The sequence below is a fragment of the Oncorhynchus clarkii genome, chromosome 20 (genome assembly GCF_045791955.1).
Source record: "Oncorhynchus clarkii lewisi isolate Uvic-CL-2024 chromosome 20, UVic_Ocla_1.0, whole genome shotgun sequence".
NCBI lineage: Eukaryota > Metazoa > Chordata > Actinopteri > Salmoniformes > Salmonidae > Oncorhynchus > Oncorhynchus clarkii.
The window spans coordinates 74,985,178-75,004,375 of record NC_092166.1 but is presented as its reverse complement, the minus strand read 5'-3'; the positions used below and the strand labels follow the sequence as shown (position 1 = coordinate 75,004,375).

General features: G+C 43.7%; 1 protein-coding gene across 1 annotated transcript; it reads right to left on the bottom strand.

Annotated features, from left to right (window-relative positions):
* Positions 1 to 6,457: 6,457 nt before the first annotated feature.
* Positions 6,458 to 18,741, bottom strand: LOC139376905 (aspartate aminotransferase, cytoplasmic-like). Its single transcript, XM_071119896.1, has 9 exons — positions 18,499 to 18,741; positions 12,935 to 13,116; positions 12,517 to 12,640; positions 10,214 to 10,326; positions 9,857 to 9,961; positions 9,577 to 9,727; positions 9,329 to 9,494; positions 8,812 to 8,954; positions 6,458 to 8,478 (listed from the first exon to the last, which is right to left on the bottom strand). The coding sequence occupies exons 1-9, from the start codon at positions 18,605 to 18,607 to the stop codon at positions 8,339 to 8,341; spliced, it is 1,233 nt and encodes a 410-aa protein (XP_070975997.1). The 5' UTR covers positions 18,608 to 18,741; the 3' UTR covers positions 6,458 to 8,338.
* Positions 18,742 to 19,198: the final 457 nt, after the last annotated feature.

The window sequence follows — 19,198 nt, the reverse complement described above, 5'->3', positions numbered from 1 at the left end:
TTTTAACTGTTACTGTAGTTCTCATCATTATATCCAATTCTCTGTTATATAGATTCTGTGGGAATTTAGCGATGGTTCAACAGTTTACAAGATCTTCAGAATATCAGGGTTCAGGATATCAGACTTCCCAATGAATGTTTTAAAAACTCCTCAATAAAAAGATTATTCTGGACTCATGTATTGACAGTGTTCTTTGTTTCCTGCACTTTCATTCCCAATGTCATGAGAAACACTCAAAAAAAGAGAACTTGCACGAACAAAATATTATTTCTGTCCTGGCTCTCAGAAGAACTTTCCTAAGAATTACAACATACTGTGAGAAACTGGAGGGCAGTGACCTATACTGACTGGGCCAAAACACTACACACACGGATAACCACATAAAAACCCTGTTCTGATTCCAGGTTGTTTCTATGTTGTAACAGCATTCCATGACTCTGACACATGGTGGTGTGTAGACGTTTATTCAAGGCTTCAGTCAAAGCCCCTTGAGATACATAGGTATTCACTTACAGACACTAGCTGTGAGCGCATTTCATTTCTGCAATTTTGAACATTACATGTATATCATTGAGATGGTAGCTACTGATAATAGTGCAATAACAATGCTACAGACAGAGACAGCGACAGCATCAGAACAGACTGATTGGACATCCACATTGAGCAGACCCTTAATTAAAATGCTGAAAACAAAAAGAAAAACAGGATTATAGCTCTGATTGAGAACAGTCAAATTTGTCCCTACTGAACGCACCCCGGGACTTTGAGAACAGTCCTATTTGTCCCTACTGAACGCACCCCGGGACTTTGAGAACAGTCCTATTTGTCCCTACTGAACGCACCCCGGGACTTTGAGAACATTCCTATTTGTCCCTACTGAACGCACCCCGGGACTTTGAGAACATTCCTATTTGTCCCTACTGAACGCACCCCGGGACTTTGAGAACATTCCTACTTGTCCCTACTGAACGCACCCCGGGACTTTGAGAACAGTCCTATTTGTCCCTACTGAACGCACCCCGGGACTTTGAGAACAGTCCTATTTGTCCCTACTGAACGCACCCCGGGACTTTGAGAACAGCTTCCCCAACAGAGCGCTCCATACAGCTAAGGTCCGAGGTAATACAGGATTTTTACTTCAAGTCCCGTTGCACTAAAATAAACATGATTGTAAATGTAACGTCCTACATATATTTAGTGCGTGACTGATTTGGTCAATTGATTGTTTCACTCTAGTACTTTTTCCAAGTCAAATACTGTTTACTTGGATCACAGTAAATATTTTGCGACATTCGCTCTCAAGTGGACCCAAACAACTCCTCCTATAAAACGTATTCAGGTGGTAAGTCAAACGGAATAGGGAATGTGCATTTCACAATAGGAATGGAATCATCCTAACCGGGTCGTTTTTGAATTGTGGTGGTATTTGCGTCTCTTGCAACCATGAAAATCACTTTAAAATGACAAATAGTTACACATCAATATAACCAAAAACGTTTTGAACTGTTTATCTATGATAAAACATATATATTGTCCTTTATACTGCAAACTTTTGTTTATGCATGGTTTTTAAAGTACTTAGGGTGAGCAAATTGGCTTGTCCCAGTAGTGCTGTGTAGAGTTGTTTAGACATTGGATTGTCCCAGTAGTGATGTGTAGAGTTGTTTAGACATTGGATTGTCCCAGTAGTGCTGTGTAGAGTTGTTTAGACATTGGCTTGTCCCAGTAGTGATGTGTAGAGTTGTTTAGACATTGGATTGTCCCAGTAGTGATGTGTAGAGTTGTTTAGACATTGGATTGTCCCAGTAGTGATGTGTAGAGTTGTTTAGACATTGGATTGTCCCAGTAGTGATGTGTAGAGTTGTTTAGACATCGGATTGTCCCAGTAGTGCTGTGTAGAGTTGTTTAGACATTGGACTGTCCCAGTAGTGATGTGTAGAGTTGTTTAGACATTGGCTTGTCCCAGTAGTGATGTGTAGAGTTGTTTAGACATTGGCTTGTCCCAGTAGTGATGTGTAGAGTTGTTTAGACATTGGCTTGTCCCAGTAGTGATGTGTAGAGTTGTTTAGACATTGGATTGTCCCAGTAGTGATGTGTAGAGTTGTTTAGACATTGGCTTGTCCCAGTAGTGATGTGTAGAGTTGTTTAGACATTGGCTTGTCCCAGTAGTGATGTGTAGAGTTGTTTAGACATTGGCTTGTCCCAGTAGTGATGTGTAGAGTTGTTTAGACATTGGCTTGTCCCAGTAGTGATGTGTAGAGTTGTTTAGACATTGGATTGTCCCAGTAGTGATGTGTAGAGTTGTTTAGACATTGGCTTGTCCCAGTAGTGATGTGTAGAGTTGTTTAGACATTGGATTGTCCCAGTAGTGATGTGTAGAGTTGTTTAGACATTGGATTGTCCCAGTAGTGATGTGTAGAGTTGTTTAGACATTGGATTGTCCCAGTAGTGATGTGTAGAGTTGTTTAGACATTGGATTGTCCCAGTAGTGATGTGTAGAGTTGTTTAGACATTGGATTGTCCCAGTAGTGATGTGTAGAGTTGTTTAGACATTGGATTGTCCCAGTAGTGATGTGTAGAGTTGTTTAGACATTGGCTTGTCCCAGTAGTGATGTGTAGAGTTGTTTAGGCATTGGATTGTCCCAGTAGTGATGTGTAGAGTTGTTTAGGCATTGGATTGTCCCAGTAGTGATGTGTAGAGTTGTTTAGACATTGGATTGTCCCAGTAGTGATGTGTAGAGTTGTTTAGACATTGGATTGTCCCAGTAGTGATGTGTAGAGTTGTTTAGACATTGGATTGTCCCAGTAGTGATGTGTAGAGTTGTTTAGACATTGGATTGTCCCAGTAGTGATGTGTAGAGTTGTTTAGACATTGGATTGTCCCAGTAGTGATGTGTAGAGTTGTTTAGACATTGGATTGTCCCAGTAGTGATGTGTAGAGTTGTTTAGACATTGGATTGTCCCAGTAGTGATGTGTAGAGTTGTTTAGACATTGGATTGTCCCAGTAGTGATGTGTAGAGTTGTTTAGACATCGGCTTGTCCCAGTAGTGATGTGTAGAGTTGTTTAGACATTGGATTGTCCCAGTAGTGATGTGTAGAGTTGTTTAGACATTGGATTGTCCCAGTAGTGATGTGTAGAGTTGTTTAGACATTGGATTGTCCCAGTAGTGATGTGTAGAGTTGTTTAGACATTGGATTGTCCCAGTAGTGATGTGTAGAGTTGTTTAGACATTGGATTGTCCCAGTAGTGATGTGTAGAGTTGTTTAGGCATTGGATTGTCCCAGTAGTGATGTGTAGAGTTGTTTAGACATCGGCTTGTCCCAGTAGTGATGTGTAGAGTTGTTTAGACATCGGATTGTCCCAGTAGTGATGTGTAGAGTTGTTTAGACATTGGATTGTCCCAGTAGTGATGTGTAGAGTTGTTTAGACATTGGCTTGTCCCAGTAGTGATGTGTAGAGTTGTTTAGACATTGGCTTGTCCCAGTAGTGATGTGTAGAGTTGTTTAGACATTGGATTGTCCCAGTAGTGATGTGTAGAGTTGTACAGACATTGGATTGTCCCAGTAGTGATGTGTAGAGTTGTTTAGACATTGGATTGTCCCAGTAGTGATGTGTAGAGTTGTTTAGACATTGGATTGTCCCAGTAGTGATGTGTAGAGTTGTTTAGACATTGGATTGTCCCAGTAGTGATGTGTAGAGTTGTTTAGACATTGGATTGTCCCAGTAGTGATGTGTAGAGTTGTTTAGACATTGGATTGTCCCAGTAGTGATGTGTAGAGTTGTTTAGACATTGGATTGTCCCAGTAGTGATGTGTAGAGTTGTTTAGACATTGGATTGTCCCAGTAGTGATGTGTAGAGTTGTTTAGACATTGGAGTAGTGATGTGTAGAGTTGTTTAGACATTGGATTGTCCCAGTAGTGATGTGTAGAGTTGTTTAGACATTGGTAGTGCTGTGTAGAGTTGTTTAGACCATTGGATTGTCCCAGTAGTGATGTGTAGAGTTGTACAGACATTGGATTGTCCCAGTAGTGATGTGTAGAGTTGTGTGTAGAGTTGTTTAGACATTGGATTGTCCCAGTAGTGATGTGTAGAGTTGTACAGACATTGGATTGTCCCAGTTGCTGTGTAGAGTTGTTTAGACATTGGCTTGTCCCAGTAGTGATGTGTATAGTTGTTTAGACATTGGATTGTCCCAGTAGTGATGTGTAGAGTTGTTTAGACATTGGATTGTCCCAGTAGTGATGTGTAGAGTTGTACAGACATTGGATTGTCCCAGTAGTGATGTGTAGAGTTGTTTAGACATTGGCTTGTCCCAGTAGTGATGTGTAGAGTTGTTTAGACATTGGTAGAGTTGTTTAGACATTGGCTTGTCCCAGTAGTGATGTGTAGAGTTGTTTAGACATTGGATTGTCCCAGTAGTGATGTGTAGAGTTGTACCATTGGATTGTCCCAGTAGTGATGTGTAGAGTTGTTTAGACATTGGATTGTCCCAGTAGTGATGTGTAGAGTTGTTTAGACATTGGATTGTCCCAGTAGTGATGTGTAGAGTTGTTTAGACATTGGATTGTCCCAGTAGTGATGTGTAGAGTTGTACAGACATTGGATTGTCCCAGTAGTGATGTGTAGAGTTGTTTAGACATTGGATTGTCCCAGTAGTGATGTGTAGAGTTGTTTAGACATTGGATTGTCCCAGTAGTGATGTGTAGAGTTGTTTAGACATTGGCTTGTCCCAGTAGTGATGTGTAGAGTTGTTTAGACATTGGCTTGTCCCAGTAGTGATGTGTAGAGTTGTTTAGACATTGGATTGTCCCAGTAGTGATGTGTAGAGTTGTACAGACATTGGATTGTCCCAGTAGTGATGTGTAGAGTTGTTTAGACATTGGATTGTCCCAGTAGTGATGTGTAGAGTTGTTTAGACATTGGATTGTCCCAGTAGTGATGTGTAGAGTTGTTTAGACATTGGATTGTCCCAGTAGTGATGTGTAGAGTTGTTTAGACATTGGATTGTCCCAGTAGTGATGTGTAGAGTTGTTTAGGCATTGGCTTGTCCCAGTAGTGATGTGTAGAGTTGTTTAGACATTGGCTTGTCCCAGTAGTGATGTGTAGAGTTGTTTAGACATTGGATTGTCCCAGTAGTGATGTGTAGAGTTGTTTAGACATTGGATTGTCCCAGTAGTGATGTGTAGAGTTGTTTAGACATTGGATTGTCCCAGTAGTGATGTGTAGAGTTGTTTAGACATTGGCTTGTCCCAGTAGTGATGTGTAGAGTTGTTTAGACATTGGCTTGTCCCAGTAGTGATGTGTAGAGTTGTTTAGACATTGGATTGTCCCAGTAGTGATGTGTAGAGTTGTTTAGACATCGGATTGTCCCAGTAGTGCTGTGTAGAGTTGTTTAGACATTGGCTTGTCCCAGTAGTGATGTGTATAGTTGTTTAGACATTGGATTGTCCCAGTAGTGATGTGTAGAGTTGTTTAGACATTGGATTGTCCCAGTAGTGATGTGTAGAGTTGTTTAGACATTGGATTGTCCCAGTAGTGATGTGTAGAGTTGTTTAGACATCGGATTGTCCCAGTAGTGATGTGTAGAGTTGTTTAGACATTGGCTTGTCCCAGTAGTGATGTGTAGAGTTGTTTAGACATTGGATTGTCCCAGTAGTGATGTGTATAGTTGTTTAGACATTGGATTGTCCCAGTAGTGATGTGTAGAGTTGTTTAGACATTGGATTGTCCCAGTAGTGATGTGTAGAGTTGTTTAGACATTGGCTTGTCCCAGTAGTGATGTGTAGAGTTGTTTAGACATTGGATTGTCCCAGTAGTGATGTGTAGAGTTGTTTAGACATTGGATTGTCCCAGTAGTGATGTGTAGAGTTGTTTAGACATTGGCTTGTCCCAGTAGTGATGTGTAGAGTTGTACAGACATTGGATTGTCCCAGTAGTGATGTGTAGAGTTGTACAGACATTGGATTGTCCCAGTAGTGATGTGTAGAGTTGTTTAGACATTGGCTTGTCCCAGTAGTGATGTGTAGAGTTGTTTAGACATTGGATTGTCCCAGTAGTGATGTGTAGAGTTGTTTAGACATTGGATTGTCCCAGTAGTGATGTGTAGAGTTGTTTAGACATTGGCTTGTCCCAGTAGTGATGTGTAGAGTTGTTTAGACATTGGCTTGTCCCAGTAGTGATGTGTAGAGTTGTTTAGACATTGGCTTGTCCCAGTAGTGATGTGTAGAGTTGTTTAGGCATTGGATTGTCCCAGTAGTGATGTGTAGAGTTGTTTAGACATTGGATTGTCCCAGTAGTGATGTGTAGAGTTGTTTAGACATTGGCTTGTCCCAGTAGTGATGTGTAGAGTTGTACAGACATGTTTTGGGGATTTAGATGTATTACTTTTAATGCTAGAAAGTGAGAAGAAAAAAAATGTATGTATCATATACATCAATAAAAACAAAAGAGGCTATTAAAATAACTATTTATTTTAAAATAGTATGTCTGTCCCCCAGGTGTCTGTCTTTGGTGTTCCTGCCTTGACAATCACTCATTGCAAATATAAACAAGAACCTTGAACATTCCCTCCAGTGGTAAACGTATCAGGGAGGGGTCTATATTGAAGAGAATTGTTAATTAATCACACCCAGTATGTCATGCATTTGATAGATTCCATTGATACTTTGGTATGTCGAAATCCAAAGTGTCCCTCTGTGTTATTCAATTTAAAATGTAGGGAAATTACACTGTGAGCCAAATTATTAATCATGTCAAAAATGATTTTCAAAAAGCTAATGACTTTAGATTTGAGTATATGTTGCATCAATTTAAGAAAATAACAAAAAAATTCTCATTAGTGTTACCGTCATTGGTGTTACTACTCCTACCGATGGCACAATGTTATCATAATGTCATTAAGCAGTCATCTTAGTTAATGTTGAATGGGAGGATATACCAAAACACATTTAAATAAACAAAATCTAGAATAATTAAGTAGAATTTTTTGCCAAAACGCCAGTCCCCAATGCCACCGCAATTCAAGAACGACTCCTGCAATACTAACCACATTGTAACATTAATAACATGATTAAGCAATGGAAGATCATCATCACCAGCTAGTCTAATACACTTGGCCTGTGTCTCAATACTTTAAACACTATAGCTTATTTTCCATATCTCCTTTCCTTGTGTCCTTCCCTCCATGATCACTGATCTGGCTGTACATGACAGGTGGAAGAAACATCAGTTTCAATGAAGGAGATGAGGAAAGGGCGCATTTCAAAGTGTCGAGAGACACCCAGTCAGTGCCTTAGTGTGGAACCACACAGCATCTACAATGTCCTGACACAGACTGCTTATTCGTGACACCACTGAACACAAACACTCAAAAGGAAATGACACCCCTCTCCCCTGCGAGCAGTATTGATGAAAACACACAGGGATGACAAACACACAGGGATGACAAACACACAGGGATGACAAACACACAGGGATGACAAACACACAGGGATGACAAACACACAGAGCCACACAGACAAATGATTAAGACTTGTCTTTAACTGTTACGCTGCCTTGTGCATTAGTTTAAGGGTAAAAATATAATATATCTGTAGACATTATCAGCTCAACGTACAGTGGTGCGCTGGGAGTTAGGAAGGGGGCTTCTGTGTGTTTGGTCTAACACAGGGGTGGGCAAACTGTCTCGAGTGACAAATTGGGATTTTGAAATTCAACAGAGAGCCGCATTTTTTGGGGGACCAATTGTTTGTTAAATTAATTTGCGGGGGCCTCCCGAGTGATGCAGCGGTCTAAGGCACTGCATCACAGTGCCTGAGGCGCCACTACAGACCTGGGTTCGATCCCAGGCTGTGTCACAGCTGGCAGTGACTGGGAGACCCATGAGGCATTGGCCCAGCGTCGTCCGGGTTAGGAGAGGGTTTGGCAGGCCCGAGATTTCCTTGTCCCATCGCGCTCTAGCGGCTCGTTTGGCGGGCCAGGCGCATGCGCACTGACACTGTCGCCAGGTGTTCAGTGTTTCTTCAGACACATTGGTGCAGCTGGCTTCTGAGTCGGTCGGGTCATGGTCGGTTGGCTCGGTCGGGTCATGTTTTGGAGGATGCACGGCTCTCGACCTTCACCTCTCCCGAGTCCGTACGGAAGTTGCAGCGATGGGACAATTGGATACCATGAAATTGGGGGAAAAAAAAAAGATTTATAAAAAAAATATATATTTATTTTTTCAATGTCTCGCAGGCCGGATGTGGCCCGTACCTGGCTCCCCCTTGGTCTAATACATTATACACACACACTGCTGGTGGTGGACAGGGGCCAGTGCTAAGGGTATTGTTGTCTTCTACTGGACGTTGACAACAGTCTCGTGGATAGACTTGGCCACATAGTCGATGTTCTTAGTGGTCAGACCACACATGTTGATACGACCGCTGGCCATTAGGTAGATACTCCTCTCCTTGATCATGTACTCCACTTGTTTAGCTGGAGAGAGACAAAATATTAAAAAGGTATGAACAAATCAAATGGTATTTATCAAATGCTTCATAAACAACAGGTGTAGACTAGCAGGGCCCTTAACTGTATGATTCCATATGTTATTTCATCGTTTTTGTCTTCACTATTATTCTACAATGTAGAAAATAGTACAAATAAAGAAAAACCATTGAATGAGTAGGTGTGTCCAAACTGTTGACGGGTACTGTACATATAGGTAGAGATAGAGTCACCAGGCAACAGGACAGATAATAAACAGTAACAGCAGCGTATGTGATGAGACAAAGGTGTGTGTGTGTGTGTGTGTGTGTGTGTACTCACGGTTGAGGCCAGTGAAGCTGAACATGCCGATCTGCTGTGTGATGTGGTCCCATGTTCCTGGTGTTCCCAGAGCCTGTAGTTTATCCTGGAGTGAAGCCCTCATCAACAACACACGGTCTGCCATGGTCTTCACATTATCCTTCCTACAACAGGGAGAGGGGGAGGGATAGAGGAGGAGAGAAGGAAGATAGAGGGAGAGAGAGAGAGAGAGAGAAAGAGGAAGGGATGAGAGAACGAGCGAACAAGAGAGAAGGGGATGAAGAGAGGATATATTTCAAATTACAAGAGGTTGCTGAGGGGAGGGTGCCTCGTAGTAATGTCTGGAATGGCATCAAACAGGTGGAAACCATGTGTTTGAGGTGTTCGATGCCAATCCATTGATCGTCTTCCAGCCATTACTCTGAGCCCGCCCTCCACAAAAAAGGTTCCACCGGCCGCCTGTGATTGGAACGTTTTGAACACTCTTGTAGAACTGTTGGGAGTGGATACACTACTATGGACCTGTGTGTGTTCCCACCATTCAGCGAAGAGTTCAGCTGTGTTGAGTGTGATGGCGACTAGCCTGGCACCCTGGGAGGGAGGGTTGGACCAGGTTACCCTGACAATCTTCTCCATCTGAGACAGAACCCTCCTCACGTTGTCAGCATCACGAGCTACGATGGTCAGGTTCCCCACACGTTCATCTGAAAGGAGACAGAATCTTCATTTCGGGTATCTGCAGTTTACAGATTGCATTGTGTAGAATGGGGGGTCTGTCTGTCTCACTGTAAAGGCCAAAGTTCTTGGAGAAGGACTGGGCACAGAACATCTCAAAGCCCTGGGTGACAAAGTAGCGCACTGCCCATGCATCCTTATCCAGACAGCCTGATGCAAAGCCCTGGTATGCAGAGTCAAAGAACACAAACAGCTTCCTCCTCTGGAGGGGGAGAGAGAAAAGAAAAAGGACAAAGATTAAAACATCTTCAGAAATTAGAAAAGATGTCATGCCAAAAACAAAAATCGCATTTTCTTATAATAACGTGTACACACAAACACACAGTCTTACCTTCATGACCTCAGCCACCTGCATCCACTCCACGTGTGTAGGGTCTGTGCCGGTGGGGTTGTGGGCACAAGCGTGCAAAACGAAGATGGAATGCTTTGGTGCAGTCTGGGACCGGGGTCAAAGGTCAGTGTTAGACTACAGGACAGCCAAATGACAGAGTACTGGGAGCTGATACAGGAAGTTGGTATCGTTAAAGCTAAACATATATTTTTAACAGTGTGTAAAAAGCTAATTTACTTTCAAGGTAGACATGACCATTTCTGATATGAAATATTCACTATTGTGAGGTCAACTCAGAGTTCGGGAGCCGGTCTGGTCTCCATGTCAACACCACCTGTTCAGAGGTCAGCGGCTCACCTCCAGGTCACCTAGGAAACCGTCCAGATCCAGTCCCCGCTTCTCTGCGTCCCAGTACTTATAGGGACGGACGTCCTCGAACCCAGCGTTGGCAAACACAGAGTTGTGGTTTTCTAGAAACAAACAGTAGAGCAGGTTTTACAACACTCTGCCTTTTCCCTAATAGAGAATTATTTTCCAAATCATGTTTTTTGAGTCCTCCTTTGTAACATTAGCTGAAATTATTTGATGGCTCTATTGCAGAGCTATGAACCAAAATAAAAAGTAACATGCTGTATTTGTAAATCACCTAATAATTAAATATTAAGAGGACAACTCAGCAGTAGAAGTTCCAGATAACATAACATATCAAGGCTTCTCGAGTGGTGCAGCAGTGGTCCACTGTTTTTCTTCCAGGTTAAGTGAGCAGCGTGTCAATAAGCAGTGTGGCTTGGCAGGGTTGTTTTTCTTCCAGGTTAAGTGAGCAGCGTGTCAATAAGCAGTGTGGCTTGGCGGGGCTGTTTTTCTTCCAGGTTAAGTGAGCAGCGTGTCTATAAGCAGTGTGGCTTGTCGGGGTTGTTTTTCTTCCAGGTTAAGTGAGCAGCGTGTCTATAAGCAGTGTGGCTTGTCAGGGTTGTTTTTCTTCCAGGTTAAGTGAGCAGCGTGTCTATAAGCAGTGTGGCTTGGCAGGGTTGTTTTTCTTCCAGGTTAAGTGAGCAGCGTGTCTATAAGCAGTGTGGCTTGTCAGGGTTGTTTTTCTTCCAGGTTAAGTGAGCAGCGTGTCTATAAGCAGTGTGGCTTGGCGGGGTTGTTTTTCTTCCAGGTTAAGTGAGCAGCGTGTCTATAAGCAGTGTGGCTTGGCAGGGTTGTTTTTCTTCCAGGTTAAGTGAGCAGCGTGTCTATAAGCAGTGTGGCTTGGCAGGGTTGTTTTTCTTCCAGGTTAAGTGAGCAGCGTGTCAATAAGCAGTGTGGCTTGGCGGGGTTGTTTTTCTTCCAGGTTAAGTGAGCAGCGTGTCTATAAGCAGTGTGGCTTGTCGGGGTTGTTTTTCTTCCAGGTTAAGTGAGCAGCGTGTCTATAAGCAGTGTGGCTTGGCAGGGTTGTTTTTCAGAGGACACACGGCTCTCGACAAAAATATAAATAATAATAGAATAAAACAAAGAATAAATACACAATGAGTAACAATAACTTGGCTAGTCACTGACCTCCTCCCTGTAAGCTGTCTCATCAGCAAACTTAATGATGGTGTTGGAGTCACACAGTTGAGGGTGAACACGGAGTATAGGAGGGGACTAAGCACACACCCCTAGGTAATATCACCAATTCGGCCAGTTGGGTACATTTGGGTGGGACACCTGGGGGACTTCATGCTAAATGTCATGTAGCTCACCCATTCCTGAAGTTATCAGTCTGAAACTTTGCACACCTACAGTTGCCCTCTTGTGTTATCCATCAAAAATGATCTCCAGCATCCTATCTGACTGTGTGGCTATTCTAGTACATGTGAAAGATGATGCTACAACAATAAAAAACTGAAAACATATGCTCTTTCTTTCTCTTTTCTTCCACCAGATCTACTGTGTTATATTCTCCTACATTCAATGAACATTTCCACAAACTTCAGAATGTTTCCATTCAAATGATACCAAGAATATGCATATCCTTGCCTCTGGGGCTGAGCTACAGGCAGTTAGATTAGGGTATGTCTTCAGGCGGAAATTGAGAACAAAGGGATGCAGCCATAAGAGGTTAAGGGTCAGAGTGGCAGATATGTTGTTGCCAGGATGTCTGGGATGATGGTGTTGATGTGAGCCATGACCAGCCTTTCAAAGCATTTCATGGCTACAGATGTGAGTGCTACGGGACAATAGTCATTTAGACAGGTTACTTTGGCATTCTTGGACACAGGAACTATGGTGGCCTGCTTGAACCATGTAGGTATTACAGGCTGGGTCAGAAAGAGGTTGAAAATGTCAGTGAAGACGTTTTCCAGTTGGTCAGCGCATGTTCTGAATACACATCCTGGCCCTGCGGTCTTGTGAATATTAACCTATTTTAAGGTCTTACTCACGTCAGCTACGAAGAGAAAGATCACACAGTTGTTCGGAACAGCTGGTGCTCTCATGCATGGTTCAGTGTTGGAATTTAGCTCGTTTGGTAGGCTCCAGTCACTGGGCTCCAGTTGGTGGCTGGGTTTCCCTTTGTAATCTGTGATAGTTTGCACGCCCTGCCACGTCATATCTGTCTGATTATACAGCTCCGGATCAACCGTACGAGCAGAGATGTAGACAGCTGTTTAAGTTTTGTCGTTCCAGTGTGTGCCTACCCCAGGTTGGCGCTGAGACGTAGACGGGTGTTTTCATGTTGTCGTTCCCGTTGTACCAGCGTCTGAGAAACTCAGCCCCCATCTTCAGAGCACCTGTACCCCCCAGACATTGCACCGCTCCCACCTGACAGAGAGAGAGAGACAGACAGACATACAGAATGAAAGTGAGCGAGAGAGAGAGAGAGGAGGATAGGGAGAGAAGAGCGGGAAAGAGTGAGAGAGCGATAGGGAGAGGTGAGAGAAAGAGCGACAGAGACCGAGGGGGTGGAGGAGAGACACTAGATAAGTGACTTAACTGCTTAAGAGCAATGTAGCTCACCAGTACTAATTTAAATGCAAATTCAACTCAATATATGTACGATCGAGCACACACACAACACAACCCACCAACACAAACTCATAAACTACCCTACCCTACCCTGTTCTCCTGGATGGCAGGGCTGTCTTCTCCCAGGGCGATCTTGGATGCAGAGGACCTAAACTCAGGCAGACCCAGGATGGGGAGGTACTCATGGTTCAGACGGTTGTCTGCTACGATGAGCTTCTCCACCTTCTTAACCACGGGCAGCACCCAGGGCTGGCCCTCATCTGTCCTGTAGGCTGGAGGGGAGAGACAGGCTAGCTATAGCGGCTGAGGAGGGATACAGTGTTTCCCATACATGGGCCTAATATAGCCTACAAGCTAAGTGTTTTTACTAGAGTTGTGTTTACTTTATGTAGTACATTTTGCAGTAGCCCAACTCTGGCTTTCTCTGCAGCTGGCATTACCGCCCTACACTCAGGAGGAGCATTACTGCCCTGGTGAGCAACCCACCCAGGAGGAGAATTACTGCCCTGGTGAGCAACCCACTCAGGAGGAGAATTACTGCCCTGGTGAGAAACCCACTCAGGAGGAGCATTACTGCCTGGTGAGAAACCCACCCAGGAGGAGAATTACTGCCCTGTTGAGAAACCCACCCAGGAGAATGTACTGCCCGGTTGAGAAACCCACCCAGGAGGAGAATTACTGCCCTGTTGAGAAACCCACCCAGGAGGAGAATTACTGCCCTGTTGAGAAACCCACTCAGGAGGAGAATTACTGCGAATTACTGCCCTGTTGAGTTTGAACACAGATGGAGATGTCATAAATACACTATAAGTATTATTGCTCTGCAATATCCAAGTAGACTGATTGGTAATTAGGCCTACCTTCCCTACCTTCGGTCTCTCCCTACCTTCGGTCTCTCCCTACCTTCGGTCTCTCCCTACCTACGGTCTCTCCCTACCTACGGTCTCTCCCTACCTACGGTCTCTCCCTACCTTCGGTCTCTCCCTACCTTCGGTCTCTCCCTACCTTCGGTCTCTGGCGGGCAACTTCATGTGTATTTTTGACTGTTAATTGTATGATATTGTTTAACCTGTGTGTGTTATACGTGCTGCACTCGCTACCTGACAGGTCCACATTGTAAATAACAATTTGTTTCCTAATTGACTTACCTGTATAAATAAAAGTGAAATAAAATTCCAACTTTGCAAAGGTTTGTTTTAGTGGTTTTATCAGATCCGGATACAACCGGATACAAATGTCAAACTACAGCCTTGCACTTTCCCCTGTGGTCCTAAACTCCAGCCAGCCACCACTGATAAGACAGCAACACTAGTAACTTACTCTGAGTGAACAGTGTTGAGCTAATGAGGACAGGGCACTCCTGTCTAACAGGCTTTTATCTGTTCACTTACTGACTGCAATAGTCTGGAGACATACTTCCATTCACATCCACTTTCTAACAGAGCACGAGGCCTAACTGTATCAGTTGTGACTGAAGTTCAAGAGAAAACAGATATTTTCCTAAGTGGACATGGGTCCATCTCCTCTATTGGGGCGGCAGGTAGCCTAGTGGTTAGAGCGTTGGACTAGTAACCGAAAGGTTGTAAGATCAAGCCGAGCTGACAAGGTGCAATCTGTCGTTCTGCCCCTGAACAAGGTACTTAACCCACTGTTCCTAGGCCGTCAATTAAAAAAATAATTTGTTCTTAACTGACTTGCCTAGTAAAATAAAAAGATATCCGAGCATGCAAACACATGGTGTAGCTAGGTTATCTAGGCTATTTTCAGCCACAGTGTTAGCCTACTACAGGAAGGGATTACTTAAGCAATAATGTCTGAGAACCCAGGAACTCCTGGTTGTTCTGAGGCCTGAGGGAGATTAAGTTTATGAATTTCCTGCCTGAGCTGCGGGACAGTGGAATTATGAGATGAATATGTCATGGTATTTCTCTAGTGTAGCACAATGCTAACCCTGTAGTCCTGAGAGGCCAAGCAAGCAGTCACAGGCAGCACACACACCAGGACTTCAGCCTTTTGGCCTCTGCGCTGCAGTGTTATACATTAACAGCACTCCACACAAACATCCAGTAAGAAGATCAGTCACAAGGTGTGAAGTGGCTCCGTTCCACCCCAAAGTGCACTACTGGGGTGTATTCTGGCTAGTGTTCTCATAGGATCCGCGTAGAGAGCGTGAACGGGAGCGAATTGCTCTATGACCACGGTCCATTGATCTAGCTACAACTAATACTGATATGACCATGACGCATTTATCTACATCAACAACTACCGGCCTGTTCCAGTCTGTTCCTACGCCAGTGACAGAGCTACTTCCTTGGATGACTGCCAACTACAGGTTATAGACCTTGCTATGCTATCTGTGCCGACCCCTCCTGTCTCAGTCTCCAGTATCTATGCTGCAATAGTCTATGTACCAGGGGGCTCAGGTCAGTCTGTCCTATCTAGTGTAATTCTCCTGTCTTATCTGGTGTCCTGTGTGATCTTAAGTATGCTCCCTCTAATTCTCCAATCTCTCTCTCGCTTTCTCCCCTTCTCGGAGGACCTGAGAGATAGGACCCTGCCTCAGGACTACCTGGCCTGATGAACTTTGGCTGTCCCCATCCCCTGTCCACCTGGTCGTGCTGCTGATCCAGTTTCTGCTGTTCTGCCTGCAGCTATGGAACCCTGACTTGTTCACCGGACGTGCTACCTTGTCCTGGACCTGCTATTTCGACCACTGAATGTTCAGCTATGAAAGGTCAACTGACATTTACTCCTGAGGTGCTGACCTGTTGCACCCTCTATAACCACGGACTATTATTTGACACTGCTGGTCAACAATGGACGTTTGAACTTCTTGAAGAACGACATGGCCTTAATGGCCATGTACTCTTATAATCTACAACTGGCACAGCCAGATGAGGACAAGCCACCTCTAATAGCCTGGTTTCTCTAGGTTTCTTCCTAGGATCCTAGCTGTCTCGAGAGTTTTTCCTAGCAACTGTGCTTGTACATCTGCATTGGTTGCTATTTGGTGTTTCAAGTACTTTGTGACTACTGCTGATGTAAAAAGGGCTTTATAAAATAAATGTGATTGAAATTTGACAGTAAATTCTGCACAATCAATCAGAAGAGCAAGCAAGGACATCATGCATGTCATGTCCAGCCTGAGTCCATCCTTACCTTCTCCCTACTTTGAAGAAATATGCTAGCCTAATCACTGATCTGGATAACATGATTGATTGGAGAGGTGAAAAGGTTTTACCACATAGAACAGATCCAGTCATGTCACAGGGAGGGATGAGGGATGATGCAGTCGGTCACATTTTTTCAAACAGGGAGCAGCACCACAGCAACATTTTATTCACTTTCATTTAACTAGGCAAGTCAGTTAAGAAAAAAATCTTATTTACAATGAAGGCCTACACCGGCCAAACCCGGACGGCACTGGGCCAATTGCGCGCCGCCCTATGGGACTCCCAATCACAGCCGGTTGTTATACAGCCTGGTTTCGAACCCGTCTGTTGTGACGCCTCTAGCACTGAGATGCAGTGTCTTAGACCGCTGGACAACTCGGGAGGCCTTGCAGATATTGTAGTTAATGGTTAGTCATACAGGATAAGCTAGCTAACTGTTAACTAGTAGCGTTAGATGGCTAGTTACTGTTTAGCATCTGTTTACTTGATAACTGTTGTGCTGAAAATCTTCCCCGCCAGAATACGCCCCCCCCCCCCCATCGCGTGAACGCACTACATTTTTCACCGCTATGAGTTGCTTGCTAGTTGAGATTTCTACTCTTCACTCCGTTGTCAGTTTAGCCTACATTCACTGATCTTAGTAGCAGAGAGCATTTTTTGTGTCCTTCAAGGCAGCTATCAATGATCACGTTAGGCTCCGTTTCATTTTTTTTATAAAAAAACGTTAGCCTTGGTTTCTCAAATGATTGCTTCACCAACTACTTCTCTGATAGAGTTCAGTGTGTCAAATCGGAGGGCCTGTTGTCCGGGCCTCTGGCAGTCTCTATGGGGGTGCCACGGGGTTAAATTCTTGGGCCGACTCTCTTCTCTGTATACATCAATGATGTTGCTCTTGCTGCTGGTGATTCTCCGATTCACCTCTACGCAGACGACACCATTCTGTATACTTCTGGCCCTTCTTTGGACACTGTGTTAACTAACTTCCAGATGAGCTTCAATGCCATACAACTCTCCTTCCATGGCCTCCAATTGCTCTTAAATACAAGTAAAATGAAATGCATGCTCTTCAACCGATCGCTGCCTGCACCTGCCCGCCCGTCCAGCATCACTACTCTGGACGGTTCTGACTTAGAATATGTGGACAACTACAAATACCTAGGTGTCTGGTTAGACTGTAAACTCTCCTTCCAGACTCACATCAAACATCTCCAATCCAAAGTTAAATCTAGAATTGGCTTCCTATTTCGCTACAAAGCATCCTTCACTCATGCTGCCAAACATACCCTTGTAAAACTGACCATCCTACCCATCCGCAACTTCGGCGATGTCATTTAAAAAAATAGCCTCCAATACCCTACTCAATAAATTGGATGCAGTCTATCACAGTGCCATCCGTTTTGTCACCAAAGCCCCATATACTACCCACCACTGCGACCTGTACGCTCTCGTTGGCTGGCCCTCGCTTCATACTCGTCGCCAAAACCACTGGCTCCAGGTCATCTACAAGACCCTGCTAGGTAAAATCCCCCCTTATCGTAGCTCACTGGTCACCATAGCAGCACCCACCTGTAGCATGCGCTCCAGCAGGTATATCTCTCTGGTCACCCCCAAAGCCAATTCCTCCTTTGGCCGCCTCTCCTTCCAGTTCTCTGCTGCCAATGACTGGAAGGAACTACAAAAATCTCTGAAACTGGAAACACTTATCTCCCTCACTAGCTTTAAGCACCAGCTGTCAGAACAGCTCACAGATTACTGCACCTGTACATAGCCCATCTATAATTTAGCCGAAACAACTACCTCTTCCCCTACTGTATTTATTTATTTAGCTCCTTTGCACCCCATTATTTCTACTTTCCACATTCTTCCACTGCAAATCTACCATTCCAGTGTTTTACTTGCTATATTGTATTTACTTCGCCACCATGGCCATTTTTTTGCCTTTACCCCCCTTATCTCACCTCATTTGCTCACATTGTATATAGACTTATTTTTCTACTGTATTATTGACTGTATGTTTGTTTTACTCCATGTGTAACTGTGTTGTTGTATGTGTCAAACTGCTTTGCTTTATCTTGGCCAGGTCGCAGTTGTAAATGAGAACTTGTCCTCAACTAGCCTACCTGGTTAAATAAAGGTGAAATAAATGAAATGTTATTATGGCGGTTTGATCGCGGGGTAGGCAATAGTAATGTCTGCAGTTTTCGGTTTGGCTATTTGTTTGAAGTGTATTTGTCTATAAATAAAACTCTTTGCCAAAATGTGTAATCTCTCCCATGTCTTATTCGACTAGTAGTTGTTCTGAAATGTGTATTGCTTGCCTACATTTTACTACCTACTCTATGTTTTAATATAACACACATACATTCATTATTAATTTCGGTTGTCTACGTGAAGTTCTTTCAACAGAAAGTATTTGACTCTAGTGACAAAATTAAGGAAATTAGAAAGAGGGGGGACTTAGAATATTATCACATTTCTTACCTCCAACACCGAGGTTCACCTTCATGGGGTTCGGGTCCTCTTTGAAATCATTCGACAGTTTGAAGACCGCCACTGGAGTGGCTTGGGGAACCTCACCGAATAATGACATGATGATGAATATTACCGAGGCGGAATTGTTAGCTAAAACGGAAAAACAACAGGGGACAAACCGCTGTTCAGTCTAATGGACGAAGTAGGAAAATAATTTCACCTTCAACTTGGATGGATTTGGTCAGTGGAAAATGGGTGTGAGAGATTTGACCAATAGAAATTGAAAGCAACCAGCAGATAAAAAAATCTGCCAATTTTAGCGACGATTGAAAAGGCGGAAATAATGTGACGTGGTTGACAGTTTGTGCCAATGACTAAACATTATTGGAGATTGACACATTCATATGCAAATATCGGTCGCTGAATATGAATATGAATAAACAGGTTTAACGATGTTTTGGTTTTTTCCTTCAAAAAGGAGGGGATTCGATGAATACCCCGGGCATGACCCAGTGACCGTGTTAGCGTTGATTGCGTTTGATTTGGAACCGTGAGCAAGGTACCCAGTTCTGGCCAATTAAAAGCAAAGTAATTAATAGGATTCTGTGTTTTCATATGTAAAAGTCCTTTACTTTCTGACAAAAATGCCTTGATGCTGGCATCGCCCGGTCACATGACGGGCCATAAACTAGTTCAACCCGGCGCAGTT